The sequence below is a fragment of the Panulirus ornatus genome, chromosome 52 (assembly GCF_036320965.1).
Source record: "Panulirus ornatus isolate Po-2019 chromosome 52, ASM3632096v1, whole genome shotgun sequence".
Lineage (NCBI taxonomy): Eukaryota > Metazoa > Arthropoda > Malacostraca > Decapoda > Palinuridae > Panulirus > Panulirus ornatus.
In genome coordinates, this window is record NC_092275.1 from 3,781,417 (window position 1) to 3,798,277 (window position 16,861).

At 38.8% G+C, this 16,861-nt stretch overlaps 1 protein-coding gene across 1 annotated transcript in view; it reads right to left on the reverse strand.

Moving 5' to 3' along the window:
- Nucleotides 1-16,861, reverse strand: part of LOC139764960 (intermembrane lipid transfer protein VPS13A-like) — a 1,504,808-nt gene that overhangs the window by 1,287,800 nt on the left and 200,147 nt on the right. The window contains 2 exon segments of the mRNA XM_071692018.1: nucleotides 3,759-3,956; nucleotides 4,062-4,134. Of these exon segments, the coding sequence (XP_071548119.1) occupies nucleotides 3,759-3,956; nucleotides 4,062-4,134 (271 nt within the window).

Genomic DNA, 16,861 nt, shown 5'->3' on the forward strand with positions numbered 1-16,861 from the left:
ACCCAAACATTACTCTCTTCATTTCTGAATAACCCCTACAAATCTTCACCTTTGCCTCCACATGATTATGATTCAGACATCCCCTCAGTTTGCACCTCTCAGCATATTAACATCCCAAATATCTCTCTTTCGCGCGCTATCCATTAACACGTAATCCCAAATAACTCTCTCTGGCCATCTCTCTACTTATATACGTATACTTATGTATATCTCGCTTTCTAAACCAGGTTCCCAATCACCAGTCCTTTTTCAGCAATAAATTACAAGCTCTTCACCATTTCCATTTACAACAGAACACCCATGGTATACCAATTTTTTCCATCAATTGCCACGATTACTCCCTTCGCATTCAGATCACCATCACTATAACCTTGGTTCGTGCATCAAAACCACTAACACACTCATTCAGCTGCTCCCAAAACACTTGCCTCTCATGATCTTTCTTCTCATGCCCAGGTGCATATGCACCAATAATCACCCATCTCTCTCCAGCAACTTTCAGTTTTACCCATATTAATCTAGAATTTACTTTCTTACACTCTATCACATACTCCCACAACTCCTGTTTCATGAGTAGTGCTACTCCTTCCCTTGCTGTTGTCCTCTCACTAACCCCTGACTTTACTCCCAAGACATTCCCAAATCACTTTTCCCCTTTACCCTTGAGATTCATTTCACTCAGAGCCAAAACATCCAGGTTCCTTTCCTCAAACATATTACCTATCTCTCCTTTTTTCTCATCTTGGTTACATCCACACACATTTAGACACCCCAATCTGAGCCTTCGAGGAGGATGAGCACTCCCCACGTGATTCCTTCTTCTGTTTCCCCTTTTAGAAAGTCAAAATACAAGGAGGGGAGGGTTTTTGGCCCCCTGCTCCCGTCCCCTTTAGTCGCCTTCTACGACACGTGAGGAATGTGTGGGAAGTATTCTATCTCCCCTATCCTAGGGATATTTCTTTTTTTTTTTTTTTCATACTATTCGCTATTTCCCGTGATAGCGAGGTAGCGTTAAGAACAGAGGACTGGGCCTTTGAGGGAATATCGTCACCTGGCCCTCTTCTCTGTTCCTTCTTTTGGAAAAAAAAAAAAAAAAAAAAAAAAAAAGAGTTCCCATTTTCATTGTATTAATTTCAATGCCATACAACTTTCTCAACTGTGATCACACAACCACAAATATTGAAATTTGTTTAACTGTTCAGGGTCTCTGATTTTAACACCATTATTGGTTGCTATTTTTATTTTTTGTTTTTTCTTGCAATTTCATATATGATACAAGAGTTCCTAATCTTTCCCAAAACTTTTTCACCTACCTAAGAGATGTATGACTGTTGAGTGTGCGAGAGACATTGATACTTAAAGATGTAAATGAATTAGGTAATTTTGTGCTCAAGGGAAGACTGTTTTCAGCCTGTATCCCAATAATAGTTAATGTGTTCAAGTTGACTGTTAGGTTGTTTTTGAGTGTATGCATCACTGTATGTTGAAAAGTTTGTGAATTGTGGCCTTGGTGTGCCCGTGAGCCGAACCGACTATGGGAGTGCTGGTGGGTAAACTGAGTAGCCAAAAGCAGACTGATGGTATTTGACACTTGTTTCCATACCATTCCTTATGTTGTGGAAGCATTTTGTCTCAAATTCATTGTTCTCTGCATTGTGGTGTGACAGGGTTGGGCAGAGGAGACTTCTTGTTAAAAAGGGGTTGTTTGTCTAAGGAATGATTTATCTTTTAGAGATAAATTTCCTGAACATCATTCAATTTTTTTGGTTTCAGAAAGCATATTTCTCAAAATTATTTTTCATTGTTATGATGTGTGGTTGTCAGACTGAAAAGTGGGTAACAATCCTTGAAGGTAGACTTTTCCAGTATAGTGTCATTCTACAATGCATCCATATATATATATATATTACACACAATTATTCTTATTAATTAGATAAATGATTGATTAATTTGTTTATGATTAACTCAGGATCCCTTTTAAGAAAGAGCCCTGTTGATTCCAGGGACCTCTTTCCAAAGGCTCCAGCAGTTCAAGGTTCAAGGTTGCCCAGGGATATATATATATATATATATATATATATATATATATATATATATATATATATATATATATATATATATATTTCCCGCGTTAGCGAGGTAGCGCTAAGAACAGAGGACTGGGCCTTTTTTGGAATATCCTCAACTGGCCCCCTCTGTTCCTTCTTTTGGAAAATTTAAAAAAAAAAAGAGAGGGGAGGATTTCCAGCCCCCCGCTCCCTCCCCTGGGGATAGGGGAGAAAGAATACTTCCCACGTATTCCCTGCGTGTCGTAGAAGGCGACTAAAAGGGAAGGGAGCGGGGGGCTGGAAATCCTCCCCTCTCGTTTTTTTTTAATTTTCCAAAAGAAGGAACAGAGAAGGGGGCCAGGTGAGGATACTCCCTCAAAGGCCCAGTCCTCTGTTCTTAACGCTACCTCGCTATCGCGGGAAATGGCGAATAGTATGAAAAAAAAAAAATATATATATATATATATATATATATATATATATATATATATATATATATATATATATATATATATTCTTTTCTTTTAAACTATTCGCCATTTCCCGCGTTAGCGAGGTAGCGCTAAGAACAGAGGACTGGGCCTTTTTTGGAATATCCTCAACTGGCCCCCTCTGTTCCTTCTTTTGGAAAATTTAAAAAAAAAAACGAGAGGGGAGGATTTCCAGCCCCCCACTCCCTCCCCTTTTAGTCGCCTTCTACGACACGCAGGGAATATGTGGGAAGTATTCTTAATCCCCTATCCCCAGGGATAATATATATATATATATATATATATATATATATATATATATATATATATATATATATATATAATATGGTTTTTGTAACATTTTGTTACAATAAATTAACATTCATTAGTGAAAAATTTTTTAAAATATCATTCACCATAAATCATCAAATACTGACTGACACTGTTAGCAGTGTGAGTGGCAACACAACATGGTGCATAGGTGACATATGATGGGTGGCACCCTGCTTGTCCTGTTTCTTTATCTCTAATATGTACACGAATCAGTCAAACTCTCTCCAGCCTTCATGTTATTCTTCAGATCATAAGTGATAATCATAAAAGTGAATAGTATTTAGCCTCATACAGCACAAAATCCATCTCAACAATAAATGATTTCTTTCACTCTTAGTTGCTGGGACTGATGTCTATTGAGTTGACAAATGTTTTCACAATTATAAATATTGGTCACTTATCAAATAAATACACTACCCACAGTATGTGGTATCTCAAAATAATAAAGAAAATATGGTCTATATAAAGATATTTTCCATGCACAAGTGTGTGGTGATGGTACATTTAATTCAGGTTAACCCCTAAGCAGGCATTTGAAACTGAGCGTATTGAACAGTGGATGTCACTGAGCAACACATTTAAATGAGATCTGATTACAAGATTAAAAAACTACATCAGGATTCCTGGACGATAATGCCATGTGACAGGTACTTTTGTGACATTTCTGTGTATAAACTTTAATTTCTTCATTTTTCACAGTATTTTTTCAAAAAAAAAATCAGTGATTATACTTGCTGTAAATATCCACATCTATGCCAATTTCAGATACTATCCATTAATATATGCACACAATTGTATGTTCAAAGACTTGTGAAACATATATATGTTGGTCCACAGAAGAAAGAAGTGCAAATTCTGCACATAGGTAGGCTAAAAAGACAGTGGGAAGTTATAAAGTAGACATTGCCAAACGAGTTGCTGCTGTTGTGTCCAACTTCATGATACGAACTTTAGTTCGGGGAAGGTGACGTTTCACTATAGCTTCTAGAGTTTGTAGCACCCACATGTTACTTTTAGCCTCTTCATTACTTGTGAAATTTGTGTACATCTTTGCCTTTGATGGACACATCTCAATGTGATCAACCTCATTGATAGTATGAATATCCTGAAATCGCATGGCCCACACAAGCATGTCCTAGTTACGCAAGGCTTCTGGTACTGCCAACATATTTCCATTCTGCGAGCTAATGCTCCCCTCCTCTGAGGGTACTGGCAGCACAAACAGTCGCTCAAGATGAACCAACTTCCTTAATGCCTGCCCTAGCCTGGGTCCTAAGGTGAAGCTGAAGAGGCACAAACGACGTAGTTTGTAAAGCCAACTTATGGCATCAAAAATGGCATTGTCATTAACAGAACCTCCATCTTCAAGCCAAAGTGCCTTCAAATTTGTCATGCTGCCAATGTTACTCCATATATATATATATATATATATATATATTCTTTTTCTATTTTGCTTTGTCGCTGTCTCCCGCGTCTGCGAGGTAGCACAAGGAAACAGACGAAAGAAATGGCCCAACCCACCCCCATACACAATGTACACACACACGCAAATATACATACCTATACATCTCAATGTACACATATATATACACACACAGACACATACATATATACCCATGCACACAATTCACACTGTATGCCCCAATTCATTCCCATCGCCACCTCGCCACACATGGAATACCATCCCCCTCCCCCCTCATGTGTGCGAGGTAGCACTAGGAAAAGACAACAAAGGATCCATTCATTCACACTCAGTCTCCAAGTGTCACACAATAATGCCTGAAATCCCACACAATAATGCCTGAGGCCCCACACAACTTTCCATGGTTTACCCCAGATGCTTCACATGCCCCGATTCAATCCACTGACAGCACGTCAACCCCGGTATACCACATCACTCCAATTCACTCAATTCCTTGCACGCCTTTCACCCTCCTGCATGTTGAGGCCCCGATCACACAAAATCTTTTTCACTCCATCTTTCCACCTCCAATTTGGTCTCCCACTTCTCCTCGTTCCCTCCACCTCCGACACATATATCCTCTTGGTCAATCTTTCCTCACTCATTCTCTCCATGTGTCCAAACCATTTCAAAACACCCTCTTCTGCTCTCTCAACCACGATCTTTCTATTTCCACACATCTCTCTTACCCTTACGTTACTTACTCGATCAAACCACCTCACACCACATATTGTCCTCAAACATCTCATTTCCAGCGCATCCATCCTCCTGCGCACAACTCTATCCATAGCCCACGCCTCGCAACCATACAACATTGTTGGAACCACTATTCCTTCAAACATACCCATTTTTGCTTTCCGAGATAATGTTCTCGACTTTCACACATTCTTCAAGGCTCCAAGGATTTTCGCCCCCTCCCCCATCCTATGATCCACTTCCGATTCCATGGTTCCATCCGCTGCCAGATCCACTCCTAGATATCTAAAACACTTTACTTCCTCCAGTTTTTCTCCATTCAAACTTACCTCCCAATTGACTTGACCCTCAACCCTACTGTACCTAATTACCTTGCTCTTATTCACATTTACTCTTAACTTTCTTCTTTCACACACTTTACCAAACTCAGTCACCAGCTTCTGCAGTTTCTCACATGAATCAGCCACCAGCGCTGTATCATCAGCGAACAACAACTTACTCACTTCCCAAGCTCTCTCATCCCCAACAGACTTCATACTTGCCCCTCTTTCCAAAACTCTTGCATTCACCTCCCTAACAACCCCATCCATAAACAAATTAAACAACCATGGAGACATCACACACCCCTGCCGCAAACCTACATTCACTGAGAACCAATCACTTTCCTCTTCCTACACGTACACATGCCTTACATCCTCGATAAAAACTTTTCACTGCTTCTAACAACGTGCCTCCCACACCATATATTCTTAATACCTTCCACAGAGCATCTCTATCAACTCTATCATATGCCTTCTCCAGATCCATAAATGCTACATACAAATCCATTTGCTTTTCTAAGTATTTCTCACATACATTCTTCAAAGCAAACACCTGATCCACACATCCTCTACCACTTCTGAAACCACACTGCTCTTCCCCAATCTGATGCTCTGTACATGCCTTCACCCTCTCAATCAATACCCTCCCATATAATTTACCAGGAATACTCAACAAACTTATACCTCTGTAATTTGAGCACTCACACTTATCCCCTTTGCATTTGTACAATGGCACTATGCACGCATTCCGCCAATCCTCAGGCACCTCACCATGAGTCATACATACATTAAATAACCTTACCAACCATATATATATATATATATATATATATATATATATATATATATATATATATATATATATATATATATATTTTTTTTTTTTTTGCTTTGTCGCTGTCTCCCGCGTTTGCGAGGTAGCGCAAGGAAACAGACGAAAGAAATGGCCCAACCCCCCCCCATACACATGTATATACATACGACCACACACAGCTTTCCATGGTTTACCCTAGACGCTTCACATGCCCTGATTCAATCCACTGACAGCACGTCAACCCCGGTATACCACATCGCTCCAATTCACTCAATTCCTTGCCCTCCTTTCACCCTCCTGCATGTTCGGGCCCTGATCACACAAAATCTTTTTCACTCCATCTTTCCACCTCCAATTTGGTCTCCCTCTTCTCCTCGTTCCCTCCACCTCCGACACATATATCCTCTTGGTCAATCTTTCCTCACTCATTCTCTCCATGTGCCCAAACCATTTCAAAACACCCTCTTCTGCTCTCTCAACCACGCTCTTTTTATTTCCACACATCTCTCTTACCCTTACGTTACTTACTCGATCAAACCACCTCACACCAAACATTGTCCTCAAACATCTCATTTCCAGCACATCCATCCTCCTGCGCACCACTCTATCCATAGCCCATGCCTCGCAACCATACAACATTGTTCGAACCACTATTCCTTCAAACATACCCATTTTTGCTTTCCGAGATAATGTTCTCGACTTCCACACATTCTTCAAGGCTCCCACGATTTTCGCCCCCTCCCCCATCCTATGATCCACTTCCGCTTCCATGGTTCCATCCGCTGCCAGATCCACTCCCAGATATCTAAAACACTTCACTTCCTCCAGTTTTTCTCCATTCAAACTTACCTCCCAATTGACTTGACCCTCAACCCTACTGTACCTAATTACCTTGCTCTTATTCACATTTACTCTTAACTTTCTTCTTTCACACACTTTACTAAACTCAGTCACCAGCTTCTGCAGTTTCTCACATGAATCAGCCACCAGCGCTGTATCATCAGCGAACAACAACTTACTCACTTCCCAAGCTCTCTCATCCCCAACAGACTTCATACTTGCCCCTCTTTCCAAAACTCTTGCATTCACCTCCCTAACAACCCCATCCATAAACAAATTAAACAACCATGGAGACATCACACACCCCTGCCGCAAACCTACATTCACTGAGAACCAATCACTTTCCTCTTCCTACACGTACACATGCCTTACATCCTCGATAAAAACTTTTCACTGCTTCTAACAACTTGCCTCCCACACCATATATTCTTAATACCTTCCACAGAGCATCTCTATCAACTCTATCATATGCCTTCTCCAGATCCATAAATGCTACATACAAATCCATTTGCTTTTCTAAGTATTTCTCACATACATTCTTCAAAGCAAACACCTGATCCACACATCCTCTACCACTTCTGAAACCACACTGCTCTTCCCCAATCTGATGCTCTGTACATGCCTTCACCCTCTCAATCAATACCCTCCCATATAATTTACCAGGAATACTCAACAAACTTATACCTCTGTAATTTGAGCACTCACTCTTATCCCCTTTGCATTTGTACAGTGGCACTATGCACGCATTCCACCAATCCTCAGGCACCTCACCATGAGTCATACATACATTAAATAACCTTACCAACCAGTCAACAATACAGTCACCCCCTTTTTTAATAAATTCCACTGCAATACCATCCAAACCTGCTGCCTTGCCGGCTTTCATCTTCCGCAAAGCTTTCACTACCTCTTCTCTGTTTACCAAATCATTTTCCCTAACCCTCTCACTTTGCACACCACCTCGACCAAAACACCCTATATCTGCCATGCTATCATCAAACACATTCACATATATATATATATATATATATATATATATATATATATATATATATATATATATATATATATACACATATTTTTTTTTTTTTTTGCTTTGTCGCTGTCTCCCATGTTTGCGAGGTAGCGCAAGGAAACAGACGAAAGAAATGGCCCAACCCACCCCCATACACATGTATATACATACGTCCACACACGCAAATATACATACCTACACAGCTTTCCATGGTTTACCCTAGACGCTTCACATGCCCTGATTCAATCCACTGACAGCACGTCAACCCCGGTATACCACATCGCTCCAATTCACTCTATTCTTTGCCCTCCTTTCACCCTCCTGCATGTTCAGGCCCCGATCACACAAAATCTTTTTCACTCCATCTTTTCACCTCCAATTTGGTCTCCCTCTTCTCCTCGTTCCCTCCATCTCCGACACATATATCCTCTTGGTCAATCTTTCCTCACTCATTCTCTCCATGTGCCCAAACCATTTCAAAACACCCTCTTCTGCTCTCTCAACCACGCTCTTTTTATTTCCACACATCTCTCTTACCCTTACGTTACTTACTCGATCAAACCACCTCACACCACACATTGTCCTCAAACATCTCATTTCCAGCACATCCATCCTCCTGTGCACCACTCTATCCATAGCGCACGCCTCGCAACCATACAACTTTGTTGGAACCACTATTCCTTCAAACATACCCATTTTTGCTTTCCGAGATAATGTTCTTGACTTCCACACATTCTTCAAGGCTCCCAGAATTTTCGCCCCCTCCCCCACCCTATGATCCACTTCCGCTTCCATGGTTCCCTCTGCTGCCAGATCCACTCCCAGATATCTAAAACACTTCACTTCCTCCAGTTTTTCTCCATTCAAACTCACCTCCCAATTGACTTGACCCTCAACCCTACTGTACCTAATAACCTTGCTCTTATTCACATTTACTATTAACTTTCTTCTTTCACACACTTTACCAAACTCAGTCACCAGCTTCTGCAGTTTCTCACATGAATCAGCCACCAGCGCTGTATCATCATACATACGTCCATACACGCAAATATACATACCTACACAGCTTTCCATGGTTTACCCCAGACGCTTCACATGCCCTGATTCAATCCACTGACAGCACGTCAACCCCGGTATACCACATCGATCTAATTCACTCTATTCCTTGCCCTCCTTTCACCCTCCTGCATGTTCAGGCACCGATCACACAAAATCTTTTTCACTCCATCTTTCCACCTCCAATTTGGTCTCCCACTTCTCCTCGTTCCCTCCACCTCCAACACATATATCCTCTTGGTCAATCTTTCCTCACTCATTCTCTCCATGTGCCCAAACCATTTCAAAACACCCTCTTCTGCTCTCTCAACCATGCTCTTTTTATTTCCACACATCTCTCTTACCCTTACGTTACTTACTCGATCTAACCACCTCACACCACACACACACACACCGTATATATATATATATATATATATATATATATATATATATATATATATATATATACGCCCACACACGCACATATACATACACAGACATATTCATATATACATATTGGAAAGGATCACAATTTTGCGCGTGATCAAGATATTCCTATGAGTCCACAGGGAAAATGAAACACGAAAAGTTCCCAAGTGCACTTTCGTGTAATAATCACATCATCAGGGGAGACACAAGAGAGGAATATAACAGTTAGTTGATATACATCGAAGAGACGAAGCTAGGACGCCATTTGGTAAACATGTGATTGTCCAAAACATACAGCGAGTGTTCATAAACTTATCATTTTACAAATCTTATCGACAATAAAGTTATCTAATTTGTACAGACCATCACTAATATTAAGATTATAATTCTTTGTGTATTTAATAATAGAAGACTCAATGATATTTCTCTTGGTAATAGAGTTAGAGTTAACAACTGAGATGGCATTACTCCAGTCAATACAATGATCATAGTTTTTAACATGATTAAACAAGGCATTTGATTCTTGTCCCGTTCTTATACTATATTCATGTTGCTTAAGTCTAACAGAAAGATCTCTACCAGTCTGACCAACACAAAATTTATTCACAGTTTCCACAAGGAACTTTATAGATGCAACCAAGAGAATTTTCTGGTGAATTCCTGATTAAGATATTCTTTATAGTATTATTGTTGCTAAAGGCAACATTTACATTAAAGGATTTAAGCAACATGGGAAGCAAAGTGAAATTATTATCAAAAGGGAGAACTAAAAGATTCTTGGTGTCAATGGGAGGTTTGGGCTCAACTCTATTAAATGATTTCTTTGCTAACTTAAGGGATTTATCAATGAAATATCTAGGGTACTTTAACTTAGATCCAATAGAATATATCTTCGCAAACTCATCATCAATAAACTCTGGACTGCGAATACATAATGCCCTTAGGAACATAGATTGAAATGATGATAATTATATCTGTCATGTTGAGATGAGTAATAATGGAGATATGAGCATACATTGGTGGGTTTTCTGTATATGCTAAACTTAAACTTGTTTCCTTGTCTATGGATCATGCAATCTAAAAATGGTAACATACCATTATTTTCATTTTCTACAGTAAATTTGATGGAAGGTACTAAATTGTTAAGTAAGGGGAGAAATATTTGTAAATTTTCATATGTTGGCCAAACACAATGAACATCATTTACATACCTAAACCAAATTGCATTAGAAGGTAAGATATCCTTTAGCAATTTTGTTTCAAAAAATTCCATATAAAGATTACTTAGTACAGGTGAAAGAGGGTTACACATTGCCATACCAAATTTTTGAGCATAATAATCTCCATTAAATTTTATCAGTTCAATGAAATTAGACTTTGAGACAGGTAACTGAATATCATCCAAGACATCAAATAAATATTCTAAAATGTCATCAACTGGAACTTTAGTGAAAAGTGAGGAAACATCAAAGCTAACGAGTTTGAAATCAAAATCAATATTGATATTGTTTAGCTTGTTAACTAGATCTACATTGTTCATGATATTAGAATTTGATACATTACCCACTAAAGGGCTTAATAAGGAAACTAACCATTTTGATAATTTATGTGTGATGGAGCCTACTTAACTAACTATAGGTCTTGCTGGAAAATTTTGTTTATGTGTTTTGATAAGTCCATACATATATGGCAATGAAGGGGACAAAGATGACAAATTTTTGATAAGAGAAATGTTGCCTTTCAACAACAACTTCATTTCTTTATTGAAGTGAGATCTGACTGCTTCTAAGGGATTTTTACTAAGTTTAGAATATGTTGTGTTATCATTTAGAAGATCATTCATTTTAGATAAATAGTTACTTTTGTCTAAAATCACAACAGTGTTATTTGCAGTCCAGAGTTTATTGATGCTGAGTTTGAGAAGATATATTCTATTGGATCTAAGTTAAAGTACCCTAGATATTTCATTGATAAATCCCTTAAGTTAGCAAAGAAATCATTTAATAGAGTTGAGCCCAAACCTCCCATTGACACCAAGAATCTTTTAGTTCTCCCTTTTGATAATAATTTCACTTTGCTTCCCATGTTGCTTAAATCCTTTAATGTAAATGTTGCCTTTAGCAACAATAATACTATAAAGAATATCTTAATCAGGAATTCACCAGAAAATTCTCTTGGTTGCATCTATAAAGTTCCTCGTGGAAACTGTGATAAATTTTATGTTGGTCAGACTGGTAAAGATCTTTCTGTTAGACTTAAGCAACATAAATATAGTATAAGAATGGGACAAGAATCAAATGCCTTGTTTAATCATGTTAAAAACTATGATCATTGTATTGACTGGAGTAATGCCATCTCAGTTGTTAACTCTAACTCTATTACCAAGAGAAATATCATTGAATCTTCTATTATTAAATACACAAAGAATTATAATCTTAATATTAGTGATGGTCTGTACAAATTAGATAACTTTATTGTTGATAAGATTCGTAAAATGACAAGTTTATGAACGCTCGTTGTAGGTTTTGGACAATCACATGTTTACCAAATGGCGTCCTAGCTTCATCTCTTCGATGTATATCAACTGACTGTTATATTCCTCTCTTGTGTCTCCCCTGATGATGTGATTATTACACGAAAGTGCACTTGGGAACTTTTCGTGTTTCACTTTCCCCGTGGACTCATAGGAATATATACATATGTACATATTCATACTTGCTGCCTTCATCCATTCCCATCGCACCCTGCCATACATGAAATTCCTCCACCCCAAGCAAGGTAGCCCCAGGAAGAGACAGACAAAAAAGGCCACATTCGTTCACACTCAGTCTCTAGCCATCATGTGTAATGCAACGAAACCACAGCTCCCTTTCCACATCCAGGCCTCATACAGACCTTTCCATGGTTTACGCCAGATGCTTCCCATACCCTGGTTCAATCCATTGACAGCACGTCCACCCCGGTATACTGCATCATTCCAATTCACTCTATTCCTTGCTCACTTTTCACCCTCCATTATGTTCAGGCCCCAATCACTCTAAATCTTTTTCACTCCATCCTTCCACCTCCAATTTGGTCTCCTGCTTCTCCTTCTTCCCTCCAACTCTGAAACACATATCCTCTTTGCCAATCTTTCCTGACTCATTCTCCCCTTGTGACCAAACCATTTCAACACACTCTCTTCTGCTCTCTCAACCACACTCTTTTTATTGATAAACATCTCTTTCATTACTTACTTGATCAAACCACCTCACACCACATACTGTCCTCAAACATTTCATTTCCGATACATCAACTGTTCTCTGTACACGCCCACGCCTCACAACCATATAACACTATTGGAACCACTATTCCTCCAAATATACCCATTTTTGCTTTCTGAGATATTGTTCTTGGTTCAACATATTCTTCAATGCTCCTAGAACCCCTCCCCCACCCTGTGACTCACTTCCGCTTTCATGGTCCATCCGCTTCTAAGCCCACTCACATGTATCTAAAACACTTCACTTCCTCCAGTTTTTCTCCATTTAAACTTACTTCCAACTGACTTGTCTCTCAACCCTACTGAACCTAATAACCTTGTTCTTATTCACATTTACTCTCAACTTTTCTCTTTCACACTCTTCATCAAACTCAGTCACCAACTACTACAGTTTTTCACCTGAATCAGCCACCAGCACTGTATCATCAGTGAACAACGACTCACTTCCCAAGCTCTCTCATCCACAACAGACTGTATACTTGCCCCTCTCCAAAACTCTTGCATTCACCTCCCTAACCACCCCATCCATAAACAAATTAAACAACCATGGAGATATCACACACCACTGCCGCAAACCAACACTCACTGGGAGTCAATCAGCTTTCTCTCTTCCTTCTCATATACATGTCTTACTTCCTTGGTGAAAACTTAACTGCTTCTAACAACTTACCTCCCACACCACATACCCTTAAAACCTTTCACAAAGCATCTCTATCAACCTTATCATATGCATTCTCCAAACCCATAAAGCTACATGCAAATCCATTTGTTTTTCTAACTGTTTCTCACATACATTCTTCAAAGCAAACACTTGATCCACACATCCTCCACCACTTCTGAAACCACAATACTCTTCTTTACTCTGATGCTCTATACATGCCTTTATCCTCTCAATCAATACCCTCCCGTATAATTTTCCAGGAATACTCAACAAACTTATACTTCTGTAATTTGAACACTCATTTGTACGATGGCACTATGTATACATTCCGCCAATCCTAAGGCATTTCACCATGATGCATACATACATTGAATATCGTTCCCAATCAATCAACAACACAGTCATCCCCTTTCTTAAAAAATTCCACTGCAATACCATCCAAACTCACCGCCTTGCCGGCTTTCATCTTCTACAAAAGTTTCACTAGCTCTTCTCTATTTACCAAAACCATTCTTCCTGATCCTCTCACTTCGCACACCACCCTGACCAAAACACTCTATATCTGCTACTCTATCATGAAACACACTCAACAAACCTTCAAAATACTTACCCCAATAACTCAAAATACTGACTTCATCACTGCTCGTTATTACCTCCCCATTTGACCCCTTTACCATTGTTCCCATTTGTTCTCTTGTCTTATGCACTTTATTTACCTTCTTTCAAAAGACCTTTTTATTCTCCCTAAAATTTAATGATACTCCCTCACCTCATCACTCATTTCTCCTCTTTTTCAGCCCTTGCACCTTTCTGTTGACCTTCTGCCACTTTCTTTTATACATCTTCCAGTCATTTGCACTATTTCCTTGCAAAAATTCTTCACATACAGTTGCCATTTTACAAATTAAGATAAAGCCAGGAACAAATGAAGAAATGTCCTCATTGACTCACATTTGCTCTTTGACCGTCATGTATAATGCACCATAATCAGAGCTTCCTATCCATAAGCAGAACCCCCATCCCTTTCCATAGTTTCTTACAAATGCTACTTTTGCCCTGTTTTAGTCCACAGACAGCATTCAGTTCTTTAAGGTTTCTTATGTCCCTTAATCCTAACTGTAAATGAGGATTTCTTTTATAAATGTTGTTGGAGAAAAGTTTGGTACAACTGACTGCCAAAAAATTACTTTTGAGATCTCTTTTAACACTGCATGTTATTCAACTTGATGGTTGCAAAAAAAAAAAAAAAAAATTCAAACTTGTGAATTCTAATGCTGTTTGCATTGCTCTTAGCAGGCAAACCTGGGGTGATATGGTCACTGAAAATGATATGAACATAGCTTAGAAAAGCTTCATAAAAACCTTCAAAGCAGTAGAAGGAACATAAGTACCAATGCATGGTAAATGATCTACATGCAAAGCGAAGCTAAGTGGTGGAATGATGAAAAAATGAAGAGCCTCTTGTCTAAGAAAGCAACTCGTAAAAAAACAGAGATCAATAATCAACAGGGTAGAGTAAGCTGTGAAATTTTGTGAAGAGAAACAAAGTAAACATCTACATCTCTACCTACATCTCTGATACCAATTCCCTCTGGGAACTCCCATCAAGGGGCGTCCACAGCAAAAGAGTCTCCACTTATCACTGTCCTTACATGCCTCCCTTGCATACACCGATCCACTCATTCTTCCTCCATTTCTCTCCCTCTAGTACTCTTCCACTCATTTCCACAAGTCAAAGGTGATTTTCCTCCCACACTAACCCCTTTAATTGTACTATCATATACTCTATATAAACTCAATGGCTTCCATTCTTTCCACATGCCCAAACCACCTCAAAGCATTACACTTAACCCACTCTACCTATCCACAATAAATTCTTTTTGCATTCCCAGCCATACCACATCACTCATACAACCTTTCACTTCTTTCTTCATTCCATGTAGTCATACCACACGCTCTTCTTAAATAGTTCATTGCTAATCCTGGATTCTTGACCTCTGTGACTCATTCCATATTCATGTTTCAGCTGGAAATACACTGTTCTTTAATCCTTTCTTCACTTCCGTACTTACACTACCCTTCATTATTCTCTTAAGGGACCCAATGACACTTCTACCCTGTACTGCTCTCTTTCTTATCTCTCTTTCCATATCACTAAATTTACCTAAATTAACTCCTAAATTCTCGAATTCTCTTGCCTTTTTCAGTCTTTTCCCCACCATATCTATAACACAGTTTAACACACTTTCTTTTTTCACTTTAGAAGGTTTTGAAAATCTTTTCTTTCACTCTGTTTCCTTTCAAACACCATTAGTACACTTTTATTCACATTCACTTTCAATTGCCTAAACTTACACACATCATAAAGCACACCTACAACCTTCTGCAACTCTTCTTCACTCTCTGCAAACAACAGTGTCATCCGCAAAGAGGCTCGTCACTAGCTATCATACCTTATCTTCACACTTCATCTCTGTACTCCCTTTCCCTAGTTTTGCTTTCACTTTCCTTATTACTCCATTCATGTATAAGTTAAAAAGCCACAGTGATATTACAAAGCCCTGCCTCACACCTACATGTGTGCCAAAACTTTTGCTAAATTCTCCATCCACTCTTTAACATACGCATTTGCTACTCTATAGAGACTTTCATACCATCCAAAAGTTGTACCCCCAAACCAACATATCCTTAAACTATCTGAAGTATATCTTGCCAAAAATAGGAAAACAAACCCTAGTGAGTTTTATAGTGATGCTAGGTGTAGGAGAGTTATTACTCAGTCACCTGGTGAGAGTGAGGCACTAAAGGCTTAGAAGTAACATTAGGGTTCACTAGTTGTGGAGACTATAGTCGTGGCCAACCCCTTGAGGAGGTACCAGGTGGAAACAGGCATCAGAGATATAGATAAATAGACAGACTCTTGGTCCATTAATTAAGGAAAATGGTCACTTGATTCAAGTCAACAAAGCCATGAAAATCTTAAAATCATGTCCCAAGTCCAAAAAACTGAAGATATACTTTTGGCAATAAATGGAATGAAATCAAATAAAATGGCTGGTTCTGATAAATCTTATCCATGGACAGTTAAGTCCTTAACCGCCATTTTCAATGAATTACTATGGAGAAATTCTAGATGAATGGAAGTTTGCCAATGTAACATCAACATTTAAAGAGGTAATAAATCGCTACCTGGCAGTCATTGTCCAATAAGCTTTATACCTGTAGGTGGAAAACTTATGGAAATCATCAACTGTGTCAAAATGGCAAACCCTTAGAGGACCACCAATTACTAAACAATTCTCAGCATGATTTTTGATGAAAGCCTTCATATCTCATAAATCTACTTGACTATTTTTATGATATAATCAACATGTAAAATGAAAGTGAAAAAACTTGTTTCATCTATCTAGATTTTCAAAAAGCATTCATAAGGTTTTGCATCAAAGGTTATCAGCAAAAATTAAATCACAATG